The 17,086-nt window shown below is 48.8% G+C and overlaps 1 protein-coding gene across 2 annotated transcripts in view; it reads right to left on the minus strand.

Moving 5' to 3' along the window:
* Positions 1 to 4,986, minus strand: part of RFLNA (refilin A) — a 28,503-nt gene extending 23,517 nt beyond the window's left edge. The window contains exon 1 of one of the 2 annotated variants that reach the window (XR_016444129.1): positions 4,600 to 4,956. Coding sequence is in view for 1 of the 2 variants with exons in the window: in XM_090062527.1 (XP_089918653.1) it covers positions 4,600 to 4,797 (198 nt within the window). In the remaining variant the exon portion in view is untranslated. Of the gene's footprint in view, positions 1 to 4,599 lie in introns of both variants that reach the window. The other variant, XM_090062527.1, reaches the window with a different exon arrangement.
* Positions 4,987 to 17,086: the final 12,100 nt, after the last annotated feature.

Consider the following 17,086-nt stretch of genomic DNA (forward strand, 5'->3'; position numbering starts at 1 on the left):
ACTTTTGCACTTTAACCTTCCTATTTTCATTCTCTGGCTTTCACGCCTCCGCCCACCCCAGAATGATCTCTGATGATGCCCCTGATTAAGTGGTTATGAGCAAATGATACACCAGCTATGCACTGCTTGCAGCTAAGTCGGCCCAGCCTCTCACCTGGGTGATATGATTACTGTGTTCCCTATGAATGATATGGTGGGTCATTTTGCAGATGGGCAGGTAATGTGGCAGTCAAGTATACCATGTATTTCTCAAGCCACATCTCTGAAAAATCCTTTTTGGGATGTCACAAAGGCAACAGTGACAGCCAGTGCAATGAAGCAACATTTTTTCTAATTGCAAATGGCGTTTAGAGATAAATCACACATGCGCACAGGCTTTGAGCCCAATTCTAATCTCACTTCTACCAGCATAAATTGAGAGAGGCTCCCTTGAAAACAGTGGGATTATTTTGGTATAAAACTGGTGAGCTCAGAAACAGACCTCCTTCAACCAGAACCTTCTCTGCGGACAGGCTTAAAACACAAAGTCCGTGGAGATGAGACTGCACTGGAATTGGAAAATTTGACCCTTTGTTTTTGCCCACTTCTTTCTAGCATGTTTTTCTTTTTCAGAATGGTATTACTACAGATGTTTTCCCCTTTCCTATCTTTGCAACAGAATGATATTAATACAGATGTTTTCCTCTACCCCACAGGTAGAGGATACTTGTCATAGGCATGTTCCAAAATGCTTAACAATACAAATCAAAATGTCAGGTACATTTTAAATGTAAGAGAGAACCAAATATCACTCTATATCCCGGCTACGTTCTTTTCATCAGAATGCTTGTACCAAGATACAAAACAGCTGAAGCCACGCCTACAACTTAGTTGAGAGAAATAAAAGTAATCCCCTGTATTCTAAGCAAAGTACAAAAAAAAAATCTGGTGTAAATGGTGTTGAACTTGTGGTATTTATGACTTTGGCTCTAAATTGCCTTTCATATTTTCTTGGATCACAAAACTGTAGCCAGATTGGCTGGTTAAAATGTGAATAAATAGTGCATTGTCTTTGAAACAAAGTCTTGCTTATTAAAAAGAAGAGTTTACTTTTCTTACAGTTCCAGTTAATTGCACGAAGCACAGGGAGTGTGGCTTTTAAACAGAAGAATGTGCCTGGTAAGTATGTATAATATCACTTCATCATGTATGTCACAAATTATTCCAGAGCTGGGAACGTTCCTAATGGACGTGTCTACACGTGCATTTATGCCAGCTTAAATTTACTGTGCAGTATTGTACTATGCAGTAAGCAGGAATGGGCCAGTGTGTACAAGTGCAGGTGTTAAAGCACATCACCACTGTGTGTGGACTGTACACTAAGGTGTGTACACATGTGTTACTGAGCAGTAACTAATCAGGCACCAATTCGATACCTGCATGATGCACAAGTCAGTGTAAGTCGCCATATTTGCTGCACAGAATGAGCGTGCACATGTAAGTGCGTGCCTGTACTGTGCAGTAATTTCAGTTACTGCACAGTAAATGCTCACGTGTGGACACGCCAATGTCTCTAATTTTAGAGCAAAATAGCTGATCACAAGAAACTGTAACTAGATCCAAAGTTAGTATCCAATAGTACTGTTGTAAGAAATAACATGAAATACGTCCCACAGAACTGGCATACTGGTTGTTGTTTTTTTAACGTGCATAACACCTTACTGTAATTGTACACAAGACCATTTTTTATGGCTATTAAGAATACAGCCTCTGTTTTATGGTATCACAGCACAAAAGACAGCATTTATAAGCATAAAAATAATAGGTGCTAAGAAGCAAGCTCTAGCTTGCAAACAGCAGCAATTATCGATTTGCCAGTTGTGCAAGGCCTGATAAACGGCAGAGAGAGTAGCACAGTTACCGCAGAAGCACAAATTCATGGATGGGATAATTACTCGCAGACGTCTGAGTTCTCATTAAGCGGAGAGACTCGAGCTAATTGGAAGCTGACATTTCAAAGCATGAAGCAAGCAGCATTCTCCAGGCTTTTTACTTTCTTAAGAGGAACAGCTGCAAGCACAATATTTGCGAAGTGGAAATTCAAGAAACCCCATCTACAGTGAAGGAGAATAACAATCTCAACTGATTTCAGTAGTTTGCGACCTGCCAACGGACAGCCAGGCTGGTTAGCGCGACCCTCCGCTTCGAGCAGTCCCACATTCCATGCATTTACGGTGCTCCCTGCTCCATGTTAATGCAACAGGATTGCCTTTTATATCAATATGTCTATGCATGCCTTTCTAGCCTGCTGCAAAATGGAAGCATCCAGCATATAACAAGCCTATATCCTAATAGCAAAGGCTAGCTAACAATACTGGCACGCTGTGTTTGGAAACAGCGTTCTCAGGCACCCCTGCAAACTCTGCATACGGTCCCATGTTTTATCAACCGGCGCTAGAAGTTTGCTTTTGCATTAATCTAACACAACATTTATTTCATGACAGCAAGGATGGAGGAACTTGAGTAAACTCGGCCATGATGTCCCACTAGTTTGGATGGGTTTTACACCCACTCAGGCCTGAATTTGATCCTTGAGAACAATAGTGCCTTCCCAGAAGGAAGTGATACAAGACTGGCTGTGAGAACTATCTACATGGAAGCTGACCTGTCTCCACCGGAGAGTTTTATGGAGTTGGCTGCGGTTTTTAGTTAGTCCAATGCACCTTCGTTCCCCTTTCTCCTCCCACATTTCATTTTGCAAAGGCATGACATGGGTCTAATCCAGCCACGTCTTAGGCAAGTAGGTACCTTAATGTATGCAAGTATCCCCACTGACATGAATGAAGTCCTCCCACGCATAAAGCAACATGTGCATAAGCCTTTGTGTGATCAGGCTCCAATTTTGGAACATCAACGTTTACTTTGTCTGCCTGTTTGTTTGTCTTAATTAAAACCCACTCCGTGACTCTGGCCAGCGGCTCCTATTATGTGTGCGAGGACTTTGGCATGTTAAAGTGTGAAAGTCAGCTTGGAGTAAAACACGAAAATCTCCTTCGAGCTTGAAACATGAAATTCCTTGCAAATATGCAGAACGAGGAGGAAAGCATTAACGTGGTAACTGCAATGTATAGGCAGCTATCCTTTCCCATGGATTGCTGATGTTTTTGTGCCGAATATAGTCTTTGCTCTGTGCAAAAGCCAATAAAATATATTGCGTACGCCTATAAATGACATATATAAAAAGAAAAAATAGAGGGTTGAAAGAACCTCAGGTTCCCCCCTCAGTTCTTCCAGTAACTCTTACAAGCCGAGCCTCAGCTTTTAAAAACAGCTTACAATTAGCGGATGGAATTTAACGAAATAAAGCAGAACTGAAGTCATAATGAAGCGACTTCTCACAGCTTTACAAGCCGGCTGCGGGGATTATCAGAAGTCAGTGTCTACACCAAACCACTGCCAGGAGCCCAAGCTTAAAAACCAAGAAAGCTGCACTGTTCAGCCATACCATACATAACCTTTTCAAACTGAATCGCTCTACAGAACGCCACTCGGGCAGATGCCAGCATCGCATTGTGACCTCTCAAGCAAAACAGCCTCCTACTTTGGAAAAGAATATTAACATTTCCAAATCCTGTCTCCATCCCAACCTCTCCGACAGATGTCTGGCCTGAATAACGTACTGTTTGGCAAAAAGGTCTGCAGCAGAGTTGCTTCGTATTCGCAAGGAATCGGACAAATGTGGAATGAAACGGTTTCAGCCCAGCCGAAGAGACGGTAGACGGGGCAGGTCGACTTGCGGTGACGGCCCGCGTCACAGGCTGCATGTGACAGTAACCTGCCTTGAACGCTGTCGACTGGACAGGCCGGTTAGCACCTGGGCTGACTGCTTATTTCTTCCTTTACACTGAAAATTAGAGCGTGTTTCTCTCATGTTTTCATTCTCACGCCCTTCGGAGGATTTATCCCCTGCCTGCCATCCAGACGGCCCCCGAGTTCACCGTCGGGAACAGATTGGGGCCCTGCGTGTACCAAAATAGCCCCTGGACTGGGCTGTATCTGATACTCCGACTGGTGCCAAGACCCTGCCCTCGGGATCCTCCGCGTACAGCAAGGACCGAGCCGGCGGGCTGTTCCCCCTCTTCCAGCTGAAGCAGCGTTTCCAGGTCTGGCCTGGAGCTGCGTGCAGGAAGACGCGATGCATTCAGAGCTCGGGGGGCAACTTCTGCTCTCTTCTTCCCCCCTTCTAGGCTCTCTGGTACCCATCTCGCATGACCGAAGATAATCCCTGGGCAGGGGATTCTCCTTCCTTCCCGCAGGCCGCTCGGCCTCGCAAAACCCGGAGCCAGGTTTGGACTTCCAGCCCCCTCGATGGCTTGAATCTGGGGGGGGCTGATCTGGGCCCCTCTCTGCTCTCTATCCTCCGCCAACCTCTGATGCCCCCTAAACGACTGCCTTCCTCCCGCCCTGGGTCTTTGCTTCCTAAAACACAGGCTCCTAACTCTCTTGCGCCCCGTGCCTGGGAAGTCCCGGAGCCCAGGGCGAGATGCCCGCCCCGGCTGGGCAGCCCGGCGCCCTGGGCATGCGGCGGCGAGGGGCCAGCACGCTGAGATCAGCTCTTACCACTCGGCCTTCCTTAGCCTCCTTCCTGTGCCCATGGCCCAGCTGGTCGGTGCCCGGTCCAGCCAGCCCCGGAGACAGGGAGTAGAAGGGAGGGCTGGGGCTGGGGGGCAGCCCCGAGTCGGGACTGTCCAGCAAGCCGTCGCGGCTCTTGTCCTTGAGGCTGTCATCCATGCCCTGCAGGTGCAGGTGCCCCACCATGTCTGGGGGGCGGCGCGGGCAGCGGCACCCGGCGGCCGGGCCCCCGCGGCCTGTGGGGGAAGCAGAGAGCAGGGGCGGCGCGGGCGGCCCCGGCCCAGCCGTTGACGCGGGGAGCTGCGGCGGAGCGCCCGCACCCTGCAAGCCCGGCAGGGCGGCGGCGGCGGCGGCGGCCTGCCGGCTCCTCCTCTCGCCGCCCGCTTCCCCTCCGCTTTATTCGGGGCCGCCGGGTGGGTGGAGAGCCGGCAGCTCCCTCCCCCTGCTTCCCTCCCTTCCCCCGACCCCAGCCCCGAGCTGGTCCCTGGCTGAAAGTCTGCAGCGGCTTCCCGGCCAGGGAATGTGCTTTTCTCCCTCCTTCCCCTGCCTGCCTGCGACTCGGCTCCCGGGGCCGGCGGCCGTCTTGCGCGGGCCTGGGCCCCATTCTCGGAAAGGCGTGGGACCTCCGGAGGTGTCTAGTCCAACCCCCTGGCAGCCCCTCCAAACCATCCCATCCCATCCAGTGCATCGCCATAAGACGACCTGCCACAACAAGGCAGCCCTCCCACCCGAAGGTGCCACGGGGAAGCAGGGGGACCACAGCAGCCCACGCTCTGCTCCCACGAAGCGTTGTTAAGATGCACTCGAGAGGTCCCGTGCAGAGGACCGTGCTCCCCAGTACAGAGAAAGGCCCCTAAATCAGGGCGTCCTGGACTTTAAATGCTGGAGGTTGCAAGAGAGGAACAGAACGGTGGGGAAAAAACCCCAGTTCGCTCTTGCTTTCAGCATCCGCCCGTTGCCACCGTGTGACACAGGAGGTTGGGCAAGATGGACCTCTGGTCTGACCCGGTACATGGCAATTCTTCCGTTCTTACGCCCTGACTCCTCTCACGCCGTGGCAGAGAGTGAATGCTGAAAGGGAGACGGGACTGGGTCGAACCAGGGTTTTCCCACTGTTCCCCTCTGGTTGGCAGCCTCCAGGGTGTGGGAGAGACAGGGGCTCCCCAGGTATCTGTCCCCCTTCTCATTCATCAGCCCTGGGTAGTTCCCCTTCCTCAGATCTGCCCTTTCCCAAAGAGCAGGTCGGCTCCCGCGGGAAAGGCCAGTTGAGGATAGGGTGCAGAATACGGCCGCGGGCAACCCACAGCAAGGGTGCACAAAAGGCCGTGGGTGGGTTTGTTTTCCTGCGGAGGATCATCTGAGCTCCTGACCCTGTGGGGAACGTGCCGGGGGGCACAAGAGGCGAACAGAGCAGAAAGAGAGAAGCCACGTAGCATGAACTCTCTCAGTCTGGCCTGGTAGCCAGGGACCTGTCTTGCTGCCTCCTGGACGGGTTTGCATAATGTGTTTTTAATACACTGTGGCTTTGCATTATTCCTAGCCGAGGGCCAAACCTGCCATCCTTATTCTTACTGAGTCGTGCCTCGGGGCCAGATTTTTTTTTTACTGTATTTTGGTGCCTAATCTTGGAAAGCAACAGGGCTAGGTACCGAGGTGCTTTTGAAAATCCTGCCAGGTGCCTCTTGGCATTTTCAGACACCTTTAAACACTTAGCCCTCCTGAGCGAGGAGTGACGTTAGTGGAGTGAAAACACTGCTCAGTGCGAGTCCGGGGAGCCGGAGTTTGGCCCCTCCAAGCAGCAATTACCCTGCAAACATCTCCTTTCCCTAAGGGAGCTGGTCACTTTGTGGGGTGTGAAAGGAACTTGGCTGTCAGTAAAACCGTATGCAATTAGGTTTATTCAAGTTCAGGTCAAAGGAAAGGCCACAGATGCCCAAAGCCATCCTTGGCTGCAATGAAGTGCCTTACACAGATCAACTGAAGTGATCTGTATGCACTGAGCCAGGCAGAAAAATGTAGCTGGTTTATAAATGTCAAACAGCCAGCAAGCAGCCCACACAATAACCTCAGTGCATTATTACCTCTGACCCGTTCGTCAAACCCAGCTAATGAGCTGGTAGTGCAGACTGATTTAAAGCCTTTGACTATAAGAGCCTTCATGTCTCCCGCAGAATACAGCTGATCTGCAAATGTCAAAGGGGGACTGAAGGTCACAATTCCCATAAATTAGGCCCTGGCTTTCCACCTAGAGAGTCCTAGGATCCACCAGCAAGTTAACATTGTGAACTTAGGACTATCCAGCTGTTTATCCAGGGTGGGGGGCATGCTATACGCCCCTTCTTGAACTGGTGAGGCTCTACCTGTCAGAGCAGGCAGGCTCCTGTGCAAAGCTGTCTTCCTGCGTGGGTTGATGCTGGCTGATAGCATTATCCGTCTGTGCCTGGTGCCAATCAGACCATTAAGGGAGTCTGGTCCCCTGCTGTGCAATTGTGCCTGCTGCACTCCCTTTTTCACCTGGAGGTTCATTATTTTAATCGGGACATTCTTTGTCCCCACTGATATTTAGGAAGGATCTTGAGAGGCACTCCCAAGCAGCCTGAGCCAACTGCTCCTTTGCTGTACTTGACTTTGCAGCTGCTGCACATCTGTGCCTCCTGTTCCTCAAGCAAGGCCTTTTGGGAATCAAACTGCGGACGTGTTTCTCCTTCTGTGCTTGGCGCTAGGGCTGGCTGGAAGATGCAGGCAGTGGGGTACAGAAGGGCCAAAAGTCATGAACAGGCAGCTGTGGGATGCTGACTGGCAACCTCCAGCCCTTGCAGAACTCAGTGGCGGTACCTAGGTGGTTTCAGACATCCTGCAGGAAGGGGGTGGGCTAGGAGGCAAAAAAGGCCAGGCTTGACCTCAGGTCCTGAAATGTAGCAGAGCTTGTAGGGTCAGCATAGATGGCATGTAGGGCTTTGGAGGGGGCTATGGACAAAGGGGAAAGGAAGACGAGCATCCTCCATCATCTCACCTTGGAGATAAAGAAGGCAGACACCCAGCGTGGAAAATTTCTGCCCTAATGTTTTATTTCTGGCACAGTTGATAGCAGCACATAACTGGATTGTATCATGGAAAGTGTTGAGCAATCGCAATTGTAGGTGGTGCCACCTGCCTCACCTCAAGCAACCCATTCAAACCTCGTGTGTATTTGTACGTGATGTGCCAGCATGCAAATGCAATGCTTATTCATTATTCAACTGACCATACCGGGGCCCACCGGGTTAAGCTCTGTGTATCTGAATAGGAGAGGGTTCTCCCTGACCTCCAAAATACGATACAATGCAAACTGCTCCTTACTCAGGCAAATTTCCGCCGACGTCAAGTCCTCAGATCTTTATTCGGCATTCATACTGGGCACGTCTACGCTTGCCCACAACTGCACATTTGGTACTGCGGGTACCGTGCAGTCGCAGCGGCGCACGGGTCGTTTCTGGCCACTGCGCGGTAGCAGCGGTGTCACGGGTAGTGCCCGCTGGTCATTACAGCAACGTGGCATCTCGTGTAGCCGTGCCCACTGACTCATAAAGGGTTCCCGGGTCTGACTCAGAGATGCACATGTAAGTGCATAGATGTAACCAGACCTAAACATAGAGGGAGAGATTTTACAGCTCCAGCCATTATAACGATGAAGTACAGCTAGAGACAAATTGTCATGCGCACCTAAGGAAGTGTTCGCTGACTCCAGGATTTCTGTTTTGCTTGAGGTAGCTGTCACTTAGGAACAATACATGTCTGATTTTTGGCTTGCAAAGCGGGAAGGAGTAAGGGGAATGAGGCCCTGATTTGTACGGTTGAACCCAGAAGAAGGAAAAGTGCGCAGGGAAGTTTTCAAAGTAGCCGAGCACAGATGAGCAGGTGCATGGAGCAGCCTAGGGAGACGCACTGCAGCCTGCCAGCCTTCTCTCCCACCGGTGCCTCAAAGAGAGAGGCCAAAATGAGCAGGGAACTAGAAGACAAAATAATAATAATAACACACAGCCCCACGCCAGCAAACTCCCAGAAAATCCGCATTTGTCAGACTGGGCAGAACTGTAATTTCAGCCTCTGTTAGAGATGTACGTCGAGCAGCGTTTGCTAAGCTAGTCATTGCAAAATATCCACTCCCTGCCCCTCCTGTTGCTTTCCTTCACTGGCATGGTTCACAGAGAAGTGCTGAGGACCTGCATTTCACTGGGAGCTGCTGGGACGCAGTACCCCTCATAATCAGCCCCTTTGTGTGAGAGCCGGCTGGCCCAGGGTCTGAAAGGTGCCCTCAGGCATGCACTTTTCAAATGCATCTTATGTATTCACCTAAGGGTTGGTGCAACTGGTCATAGCTTCAGTTAAGTCAGTGGAGCACATTGCACCTGAGGGTCTGGTCAGCACCCTGGGAAGGTTTCCTGCAGAGCCTGATTGCCTCCCCAGCCGTGGTCATCAAGCAGCCAATTCAAAACAGCTGTGATGAGAGGGCTGCAGCCCAGGCAGAGGGGTGGCAGGTAGAGATGGAGGCAGACAACCGAGGTGAGGAAGCGAGAATCTGCCAAGCAGCGAAGGTAGGAAGCTGTGAGATAGGAAGGAGCAGCTCTCAGCTGCACCGGGCTCCCCGTCTCCAGTGGCAGGGGAAATGATGGCCCCGGAAGGGCTAGTGAGTCCCACGTACGGCTGTGTGTGGGTCTTTCCAGCAATCCTTTAAAAACCAAGGTTTGCCCTGTCTTCCACAAACAGGAAAGACATTGGGGAGCACTTGGCAAGAGTCAGGACTCCTGTGTCTGTGGGCAACATGTCTCTCTCAGCAGTGAAGCCCCAACCCTGATCCGTGCTATTTGTGGCAACCTAGCTGCAACACTTGTAAACCTCAGTGGATTCAGAGCGCACATGGGGCCGCTCGAATGTAATCCTGAGAAATGGCTTTCCAAGACTGGTGGAGCTGCTGGGGAGGAAGAGTGTTTGCTGGCTGCCGGGCTGGGCTGGGCTGATGAATGAAGGGAAGCGCCTGAGCGAGGCAACCAGCTCCAGCATGGGCAGCGGCTGGCGAATAGCACTGGGAGGCAACAAAGACCAGCGCTTGGTACCGAGCTGTCACTCCTTGGCAGGGAAGTTTGGGTTCATGGCAAGTACCTAGTTGTTTGCCTGATTGCAGCTTTGGAACTAAGCTACATTTTTTAGGAACGAGAGGTGGCTGACGCCTCATCTAATGTTTCTGTAGCCTCCCCCCCATATCTCTTGCAGAGAGGGGGAATGACTGCCTTTGAGAGGGCTGTGGGCTGGACTCTCATCTCAGCCCCGTGTGCGACAAGCTGTTTGTTAGGCTAGTGTCTGCCCTCCGTTGTGCCTGCAGAACTGGAGGAGCTAGAAGTTGGAGGCAAAAGGCATCACCAGTGTATCTGAGTGTTACTCTGCAGGTGCACCAGAAGCTGTTTCTTGGAATAAAACACTGAGGATCCATGTGAGATCTGAAGAGTATGTGTGTTGAAGCCTTTGCCATCCCTTTGCTAGGATGGTGCCCCACACCCTCTTATACCACGCCACCTTAGCGCCTACAATGCAAAGCTCTTCCGCTGATTCTCCTCTGTGAAGCTTTACAATGAGCTGACTCGAAGTTGCTCCACAAGAGGTTTGTAAAACGTGTGGGGTGGAAACACAGCTGGATGAGCCATGCAAAGGAGCCACATGTAGGCATCTCTCATCCTGGATGAGATCCCAAGGCTCAGATCTTCCAGCACTGCCTAAGGAATTTGGATATTCAACTGCCATTAAAAAGCTATGGAAATTGGGCATCTGTATTCTCTGTAGGCAGCTTTGAAAATCTCTGTTTAAGGGCCTGGCAATCAGGTCTTGTAGTAGAGAGGATATCTTTTATTAGATCAACACGATTTCTGCAAAACAAATTCTTTCATTGCAAGCTTTCGGGCACAAACACCCTTCATCAGGCATTGGAGCAAAGATTGTAAAAGTTCTCCTGGGTAGAAATGAAAGTTCATATTTCATAGGATTTCACAGAGGAGTCAATAGATGGAAAACTCCTCTGGGCAGTCTGTTCATAGCTGGTATGAAGCCTCTCGCCTCCTGTGAGGATCTGCGATGATACAATTTTTTTCCATCTATTGACTCCTCTGTGAAATCCTATGAAATATGAACTTTCATTTCTACCCAGAAGAACTCTCACAAACTTTTCTCCAATGCCTGATGAAGGGTGTTTGTGCCCAAAAGCTTGCCATTAAAGTTTGGGGGGGGGGTTGCAAAAAACTTGTTTGTCTAATAGAAGCTCTCATCTCTACTACGAGTCCTGATTGCCTTTTCCTCTAGACCAATATGGCTACAACCTGGATACCTGGCTTTTAAAAGGCTAGGGATGGGACTGCTTGGGCATATAGGAGAGAAAATGCTTGCTGGTGCCTGTTGAACCAGCACGTGAAAGATATCTTGTATGATGTAAGTAGGTGTTGATGGCACAGTGGGAGGAGGCTGAAGGTGTCCTGCCATACTCCAGAAGGCACAAGTGCAAAGCTGCTCCCTGTTGTAAAGAGGGACCTGGTCATTTGGGCTGCACAGCTTACTGTGGTATTATCCCCAGCTTGCTGCAATGGTAGTCTTTAGCCATGCTAGCCCGATGGGTCGTTATAGTCAGACAGGCCTTTGGCACCTTCACATTTGACATGTAGGTGGCCAGTCGATTAGCTTCTTTGCCTGCCTGCCCCACCGTCTTCCTTTTGCGCTGCATTTAAAAGCTGGACGTGGCAAAGTATGTGGTCCGTAACAGGTGACTGCCTGAGCAAACGCTTATTTGTGAGTGATCCCTGTGACTATCACAGAGTTGCATGTGCATATTTGCATGCCTTGCCTTTCTGCAAAACCAGCTCCTGAGCACTTAGATCCTGTCTCATTTCTCCACCTTTTTTATTGTATGGAGAGCCAGTGGCCCCACTTCCATGGCAGAAAGTCGATATCACGTGCAAAGTTTCCTTCCACCACTGCCAGGCTTGAAAGATAAATAGTTAGGAAAGAAAAAGAACCGATACAAACACCTCGGGACTCTTTCTGAAACAGATTGGGTGGCAAAATGTTAAGAATGTCAGGAATTTCCATTATGGTTCACCATTAAACCTGATCCTTTGGGAACACCCACAGCATAGCTAGTCCCAGTAAAAACGACTTAAGCCATGCTTGGATGTAGAGTTCTCCATTTCCCTTTGGAAACGGGGAGCCTTTCTCTCTGACTCTTTTGATGTTTTTCTGTGCATTGCATGTGAAGGTGCTGTAGGTCTGAGCTATCGGCCAGGCTAGGGCACAGAGTGCAAACAAAGAGCTTTGGATGGGAAGAGGATCACAGGATGTTTTGGGACTGATTCTGCATTGCTGAGCATCACGTGGCTTTACAGACCTGGTGCAAGATGTGTGTGAATGGCTCCTTAATGGCAATAGTGGCTTTTTAAGACTCATTCTGCACTAGTGCAAATGGTAGGATTAAAAGGGACACCTGGGGGGTCCCTTTGGGGCCAGATGCAGGAATTGCTGTTCCTAGACGCTTGCATAACTTGCAGACCGATGGAGAGCCAGGCCTGTAGTGCCTTGCCTGGAAGACATGTAGCAATAAAGTCTTTTGCTGGGCAGAGCTCAATTCAAAAGCAGGAATGCTTTTTGATGGAGTACAAAAATGTCCTCCTTTCATGAAGAGGCTTGTTGATGTGCTTTCAGACCGCCCCATAAAAGGAAATTCTTTCAAGGCAAGGTGTTCAAGTCTTGGCTGTTTGGTCAATCAGAGTCCACAATCCAAAAGGAAGCAAAATAAAATATATACTTGTTCCTGAAAGAGCCCTCTTGGCAGGCAGGGAGCTGACCTCCCCAGGAGACCAGCAGCCATCCTCTGACTGCCCAGGGCTACCGGATGGACTGTCTTTCCCTTGGGCATCTGAAAGTGCAAGCATCCACTTGGACCGAGGCAATGCTGTTTTGCTGTAGTTTGCAAAGTTTCTGGCCAAAAGTGGGAATGAAGGTAACGCTGCCTGTTATTTGGGTCAGTAGTCCCCAACGCAGAAAATCACTAAGAAACACCCTCTTCCAGCGACATGGCTTTAACATGCCGTACAATAAAGATGCCGAAAGACAACGCACAAGGCACTGTTCTTTTAGAAAACGCCGTTTCTCTTTAAATAACCTCCTTAACATTCAAAAAGGGGAGACTGCAATCAAATGTCAGAAAAAAAGGCCCAATCGGCACAGTTCATTCTGCAGCCAAGAAGATGAGGATGAGGGGAGGGGAAAGGGGAAAAACTAAGAGGGATTTCTGAGTAAGCGCCTGATGCAAATCCCAACAAAATCCAGGGACAGACATCTTTTGACTTGTATCTGGCTCTACAGGCAGAATCTATGATTGCCAATTGAGCGCAATCAGTATTTACTGCGGACCCGTATACTGTTACATAGCTGAGTCAAAATACGCCTTGCGAAGTCTCTGGGCCAGTGCAGGACCTGCCAGTTATCCAGTAAAATTTCCTCCGCTTGTCTGTCAGAACTGCCGCGCTGTAATCTTGGAGAATAATCTCCGGCAAAACCATTCATAAATCATGAGCTGCAAAATGCCGATAAGAGCTTAAATTTCAGGCTTGCAAGGCCATCTTTTTAACCATGACAGTCGAGAGGGAGATGATGAATTCTTTTACATGGAAAAGTTTTTCTTGGAAAAATCAGCCCCTTTTTCGCTTGCCTGTGAGTACAGGCATGTGTTTTAGATTTCTGCACTGCTGTCCTGCCCATTTGCAGGGAGTTTTATGCAACCTGAAGGCAGTTGCTCTCACACCAAGCCAGGGCGCTGTGGGAGCCATGGCGGGATTTGAGTAACAGCATCGAGCCAGTCCAGAAGGCAAAGAAAAACTCCTGCAGTTCTGCCTGAGTGATGGGCAGCATAGGAGAAGGAGCTGTTTTGTTCTTGGGGGAAAATACTCTGGTGGTTAGAACAGTATTTTAGGGCTTGGGAGAGCTGGGTACATTTTCGGTTCTGCCACAGATTTCCCGCGTGACCTTGGCTGAGATCCGCCTGCCTCCATTCTCCCTCCCGCGTCCCTTCCTCCTGTGTGGGGTGAGGATCATCGGCATTTGGATACTAGGGCAATAGGAGGCACCCACGTGCCTTAGAGTCTCTAGTCCTAAATGGCTGGAAAGACCTGCCTGCTGGGTGAAGTCCTCCATTACAGGCACAGCCCAGACAAGGGCTGCATCTGCATGTCATCTCTTTCCCAATGAGCCTCTGACCTGGAGAACTTATGCATCTGATCCAAAGTCCCTGGGAGTCTGCACAAAGACTCTTGTTGACTCCAATTAGCTGTAAATCAGGCCCCATTTTTTAAAAGCAAACTTATTCCAGCTTGCACCCAGTTTGGGGCCTGTCTGCTAAGGCAGCCAGGAAGCACTCAAGAGTTATGGGAGGTAGATATTGGCTTGCCAGCTTGCCTTACATACTCCACCAAACAGGTAGCAAATAAAAACATCTACCAACTAATGGCACTTGCTACCAGTTGGTGATGGAGTTGAACTTAGTTCTTGCTTTGCCAAATGCCCAGCCACATGGTTACTTTACTTTCCCCTCCACTCTGACTCTTCCTTTTTTGGAGTTTTTTGCCTAGTCTGAAATGGGCACTGAATTAAGAGGCCATTTCTGTTGCTGCTTATTGCTCTTCATCTGGAAAGATGTGCAAAAGCATATTCTCACGTTCCTCATAAAAGGTAACAGTCGTTGCCACAGACCTCGTGCGGTTCTGATCCATTCTCAAGGCAACAGGAGGAATTTGGGGACCGTTAATGAGAACTGCCACATAGCACCCTTGAACGAGTCTACGTGTTTCCTAAAAACTAGATGCATTTGGAATGGGTGTTGAATTTTTATCTGAAATGGATTCAGTGCCAACCTGCCCCAGGCCATACTTTCCTTTTTATTACCGAAGACTTCAATGTAGGCATGAGAAACATCCGGTCATAAAAAAAAGCATTTGATAAACTGGAATCGAATGAGTCCACTTACAATAAAAACTTGAAAAGATTAAGTAACTTGCTCAATTAAGTTATCTAACTAGGGGTGGGGAGGATCAAGGAGTCTTTTTTTTTTTTAAATTGTTCATTTTGTCTTGTAGCATTACCTTTTATTATGTAAATGAACCACTGGTTAGATGCATGCAGTTATAGGGGAAACCCATCTCCTAAAAATGCCATGATTAAATAGTGCAGAGTAGCATGCATGTTCTTGGAAGTCGAGTCCTAAAGGAGAAGTGATGAATTCAGGAGGGCAATGCTGATCGGATGAAAGCAGTTTGACCTAGTACCAGCCGTCTTTCTCCTTCCTCTCTGTCCAGAAGGAGCATGGCTTATCCTGGATGGCTGCATACAAGACTGTTTACACTGCCTGATTCATAGCCGTATTCTGAGTGTCCTACTTGTGTTTTTTTTAGCTTACTTCATTTTGTGACAAGCAAGGGGGACATATCGCAAAGGGGAAGGAAGTGCCTGTTCTAGGACTGTTCAAAGAAAAACAAGTGATGCAAGGAACACGCCAACAATTACCTTGACAACATGAAATGTCTGTCATATGGCAAATCATTTGCAATGGCGATTCGTCTCCAAATCGTCACCTTTTTAAAATATCTGAAAAATGCAATGACTGGAAGAATAAACCTAGTAAACTAAATAGAAGCCGAAGTGGATTTAGTTTTTCTTTCTCAAGGCACGATCGTGGGTGCCTCTTCATTGAAAGCATCATGAAGATCTTCAAGGTTGACAATCTTGAACTTGACAAATCACCGGGTCTTAAAGACAATAAGGCATATTCCTAGCTAGCTCATTTAGTCAATATTTCTCTTATCTTTGATTTATGACCTATTTTGTCTTGTGATACCTGATGGTAATTTTTTTTTTTTCCAGGTGCCTTATAGTTACCAACTTTGAGCTACTGGACAAAAGCTTGAATGAATGACCAAACATCTTGGATTGCCTGGGACCGGTCTCGCACTGTGGAACAGCAAGAAGAGACGGTGATGCATGGACTAAAACCAGGTACAGCAAGGAGAAAAGGATTTGTGTACTTTCATGGGTAAACCAGTACTTGAAAGCTATCTTCTTCTTAACTAGAGAGAGTCTCGATATCCTAGTAAAAGGTGTGTCTTCATCAGCTCAGGCTCTACAACTTGGTGTCCTGGTTTTGTGAGGGTTGGTCCACACGGGCAGAGCGTAACTAGCTCGGTTCTTCCAGATTGCTGAATGTTGCCCAGAGGTGGAGTTCCCATTCCTCGTCGTTTAACCCGATTCATCGTTTCTCAGCAGTCTGGTCAGACTTGCCTGTGCTGCGCTGCATCCGTTTGGCCACAGCTGCCCAGCGACTGGTTTCATGTCATTGGGAGCCCTAGTGATTTGTTCTGTTCCTTCCAAAAAGCAAAGGAAGGGAGAGACTTTAAACCTAGTACCGGGATACTCTTAAAGCCCTCTGCCTGCGGAGCAGGGACGACCTAGGAGACCACAATGCCTGTTATAGCAGCTAGCCCAGCCACTGTGCCCAAATCTCAGAGAGCATGTCTAGGGGTAAACTCATGGCTATTATCCGCTAAGACCCGTTGGCTGTTTGCTGAGGGCTGCCAACAAAGTCCTAACTGTTGTAGGTTGTGAGATGTGGCTGTCTCTCCGCCGGGACCGGGACTGAGAAAGTGCTGGATAGCATGGGCTTGAATTGATGTGAAAACGAAAAGCTCCATGTCTCATTTGCAGCCCTCTTGGGCATCCAATCCTCAACCCACATACCACCCCTGCTTGCCCTAATATTTCTTTAATAGAAAAATAACAAGAAACGTAATGACTTGCCTTGCAAAATTTAAGCTTGAACAACATTTTCGACATGGTTTCAAGTAGGCCCTTGTTAAAGCAGATAAGTTAATCTATCTTTTATGGCAGGCCACAGTAGGTTTTCACCTTTAAATTCCCATTATACAGTAACTAATGGCTCTTACAATGGAAATGACTGGAAAAACAAGGAATGTGAGCAGTTAGTGGGTGTATATTTCCAGTGAAAACAACTCTCATAAAGACACTGTCGGTACAACAGATGATTGATCATTGGGATTTAGTACTCTCCTTTTCCTTCCAAGCTGCCCAACTGTGTGATATTAATGGCAATGCAGTGACTTGACTGAAAGGCTGAGGGCATTGTCCATGGAAGCAACTGTGGTGCTACCAAAGCAGAAGTTCGGGGAAACTTTTGTGACTATCCTGAGAGGGGCCGGGACCAGCGTCCCTGTGACGTCCCCCTTTGGGACTGAACTGGCAGGACTCTGCACTGTGGATGCTCGACGTGGTGCTACATACCCCAGACCTGACCTAAAATGTAGTCAGGTGGCTGGAAAGGCTCTCACTGACTTTACAGAGCAGTGGCTCAGGCTGTGAAATTGCTCTTTGGACCCAATGGAGCACCCACTGAGTT

This window comes from Crocodylus siamensis, chromosome 9 (assembly GCF_052110815.1).
Source record: "Crocodylus siamensis isolate JL-2025a chromosome 9, ASM5211081v1, whole genome shotgun sequence".
Classification (NCBI taxonomy): domain Eukaryota; kingdom Metazoa; phylum Chordata; order Crocodylia; family Crocodylidae; genus Crocodylus; species Crocodylus siamensis.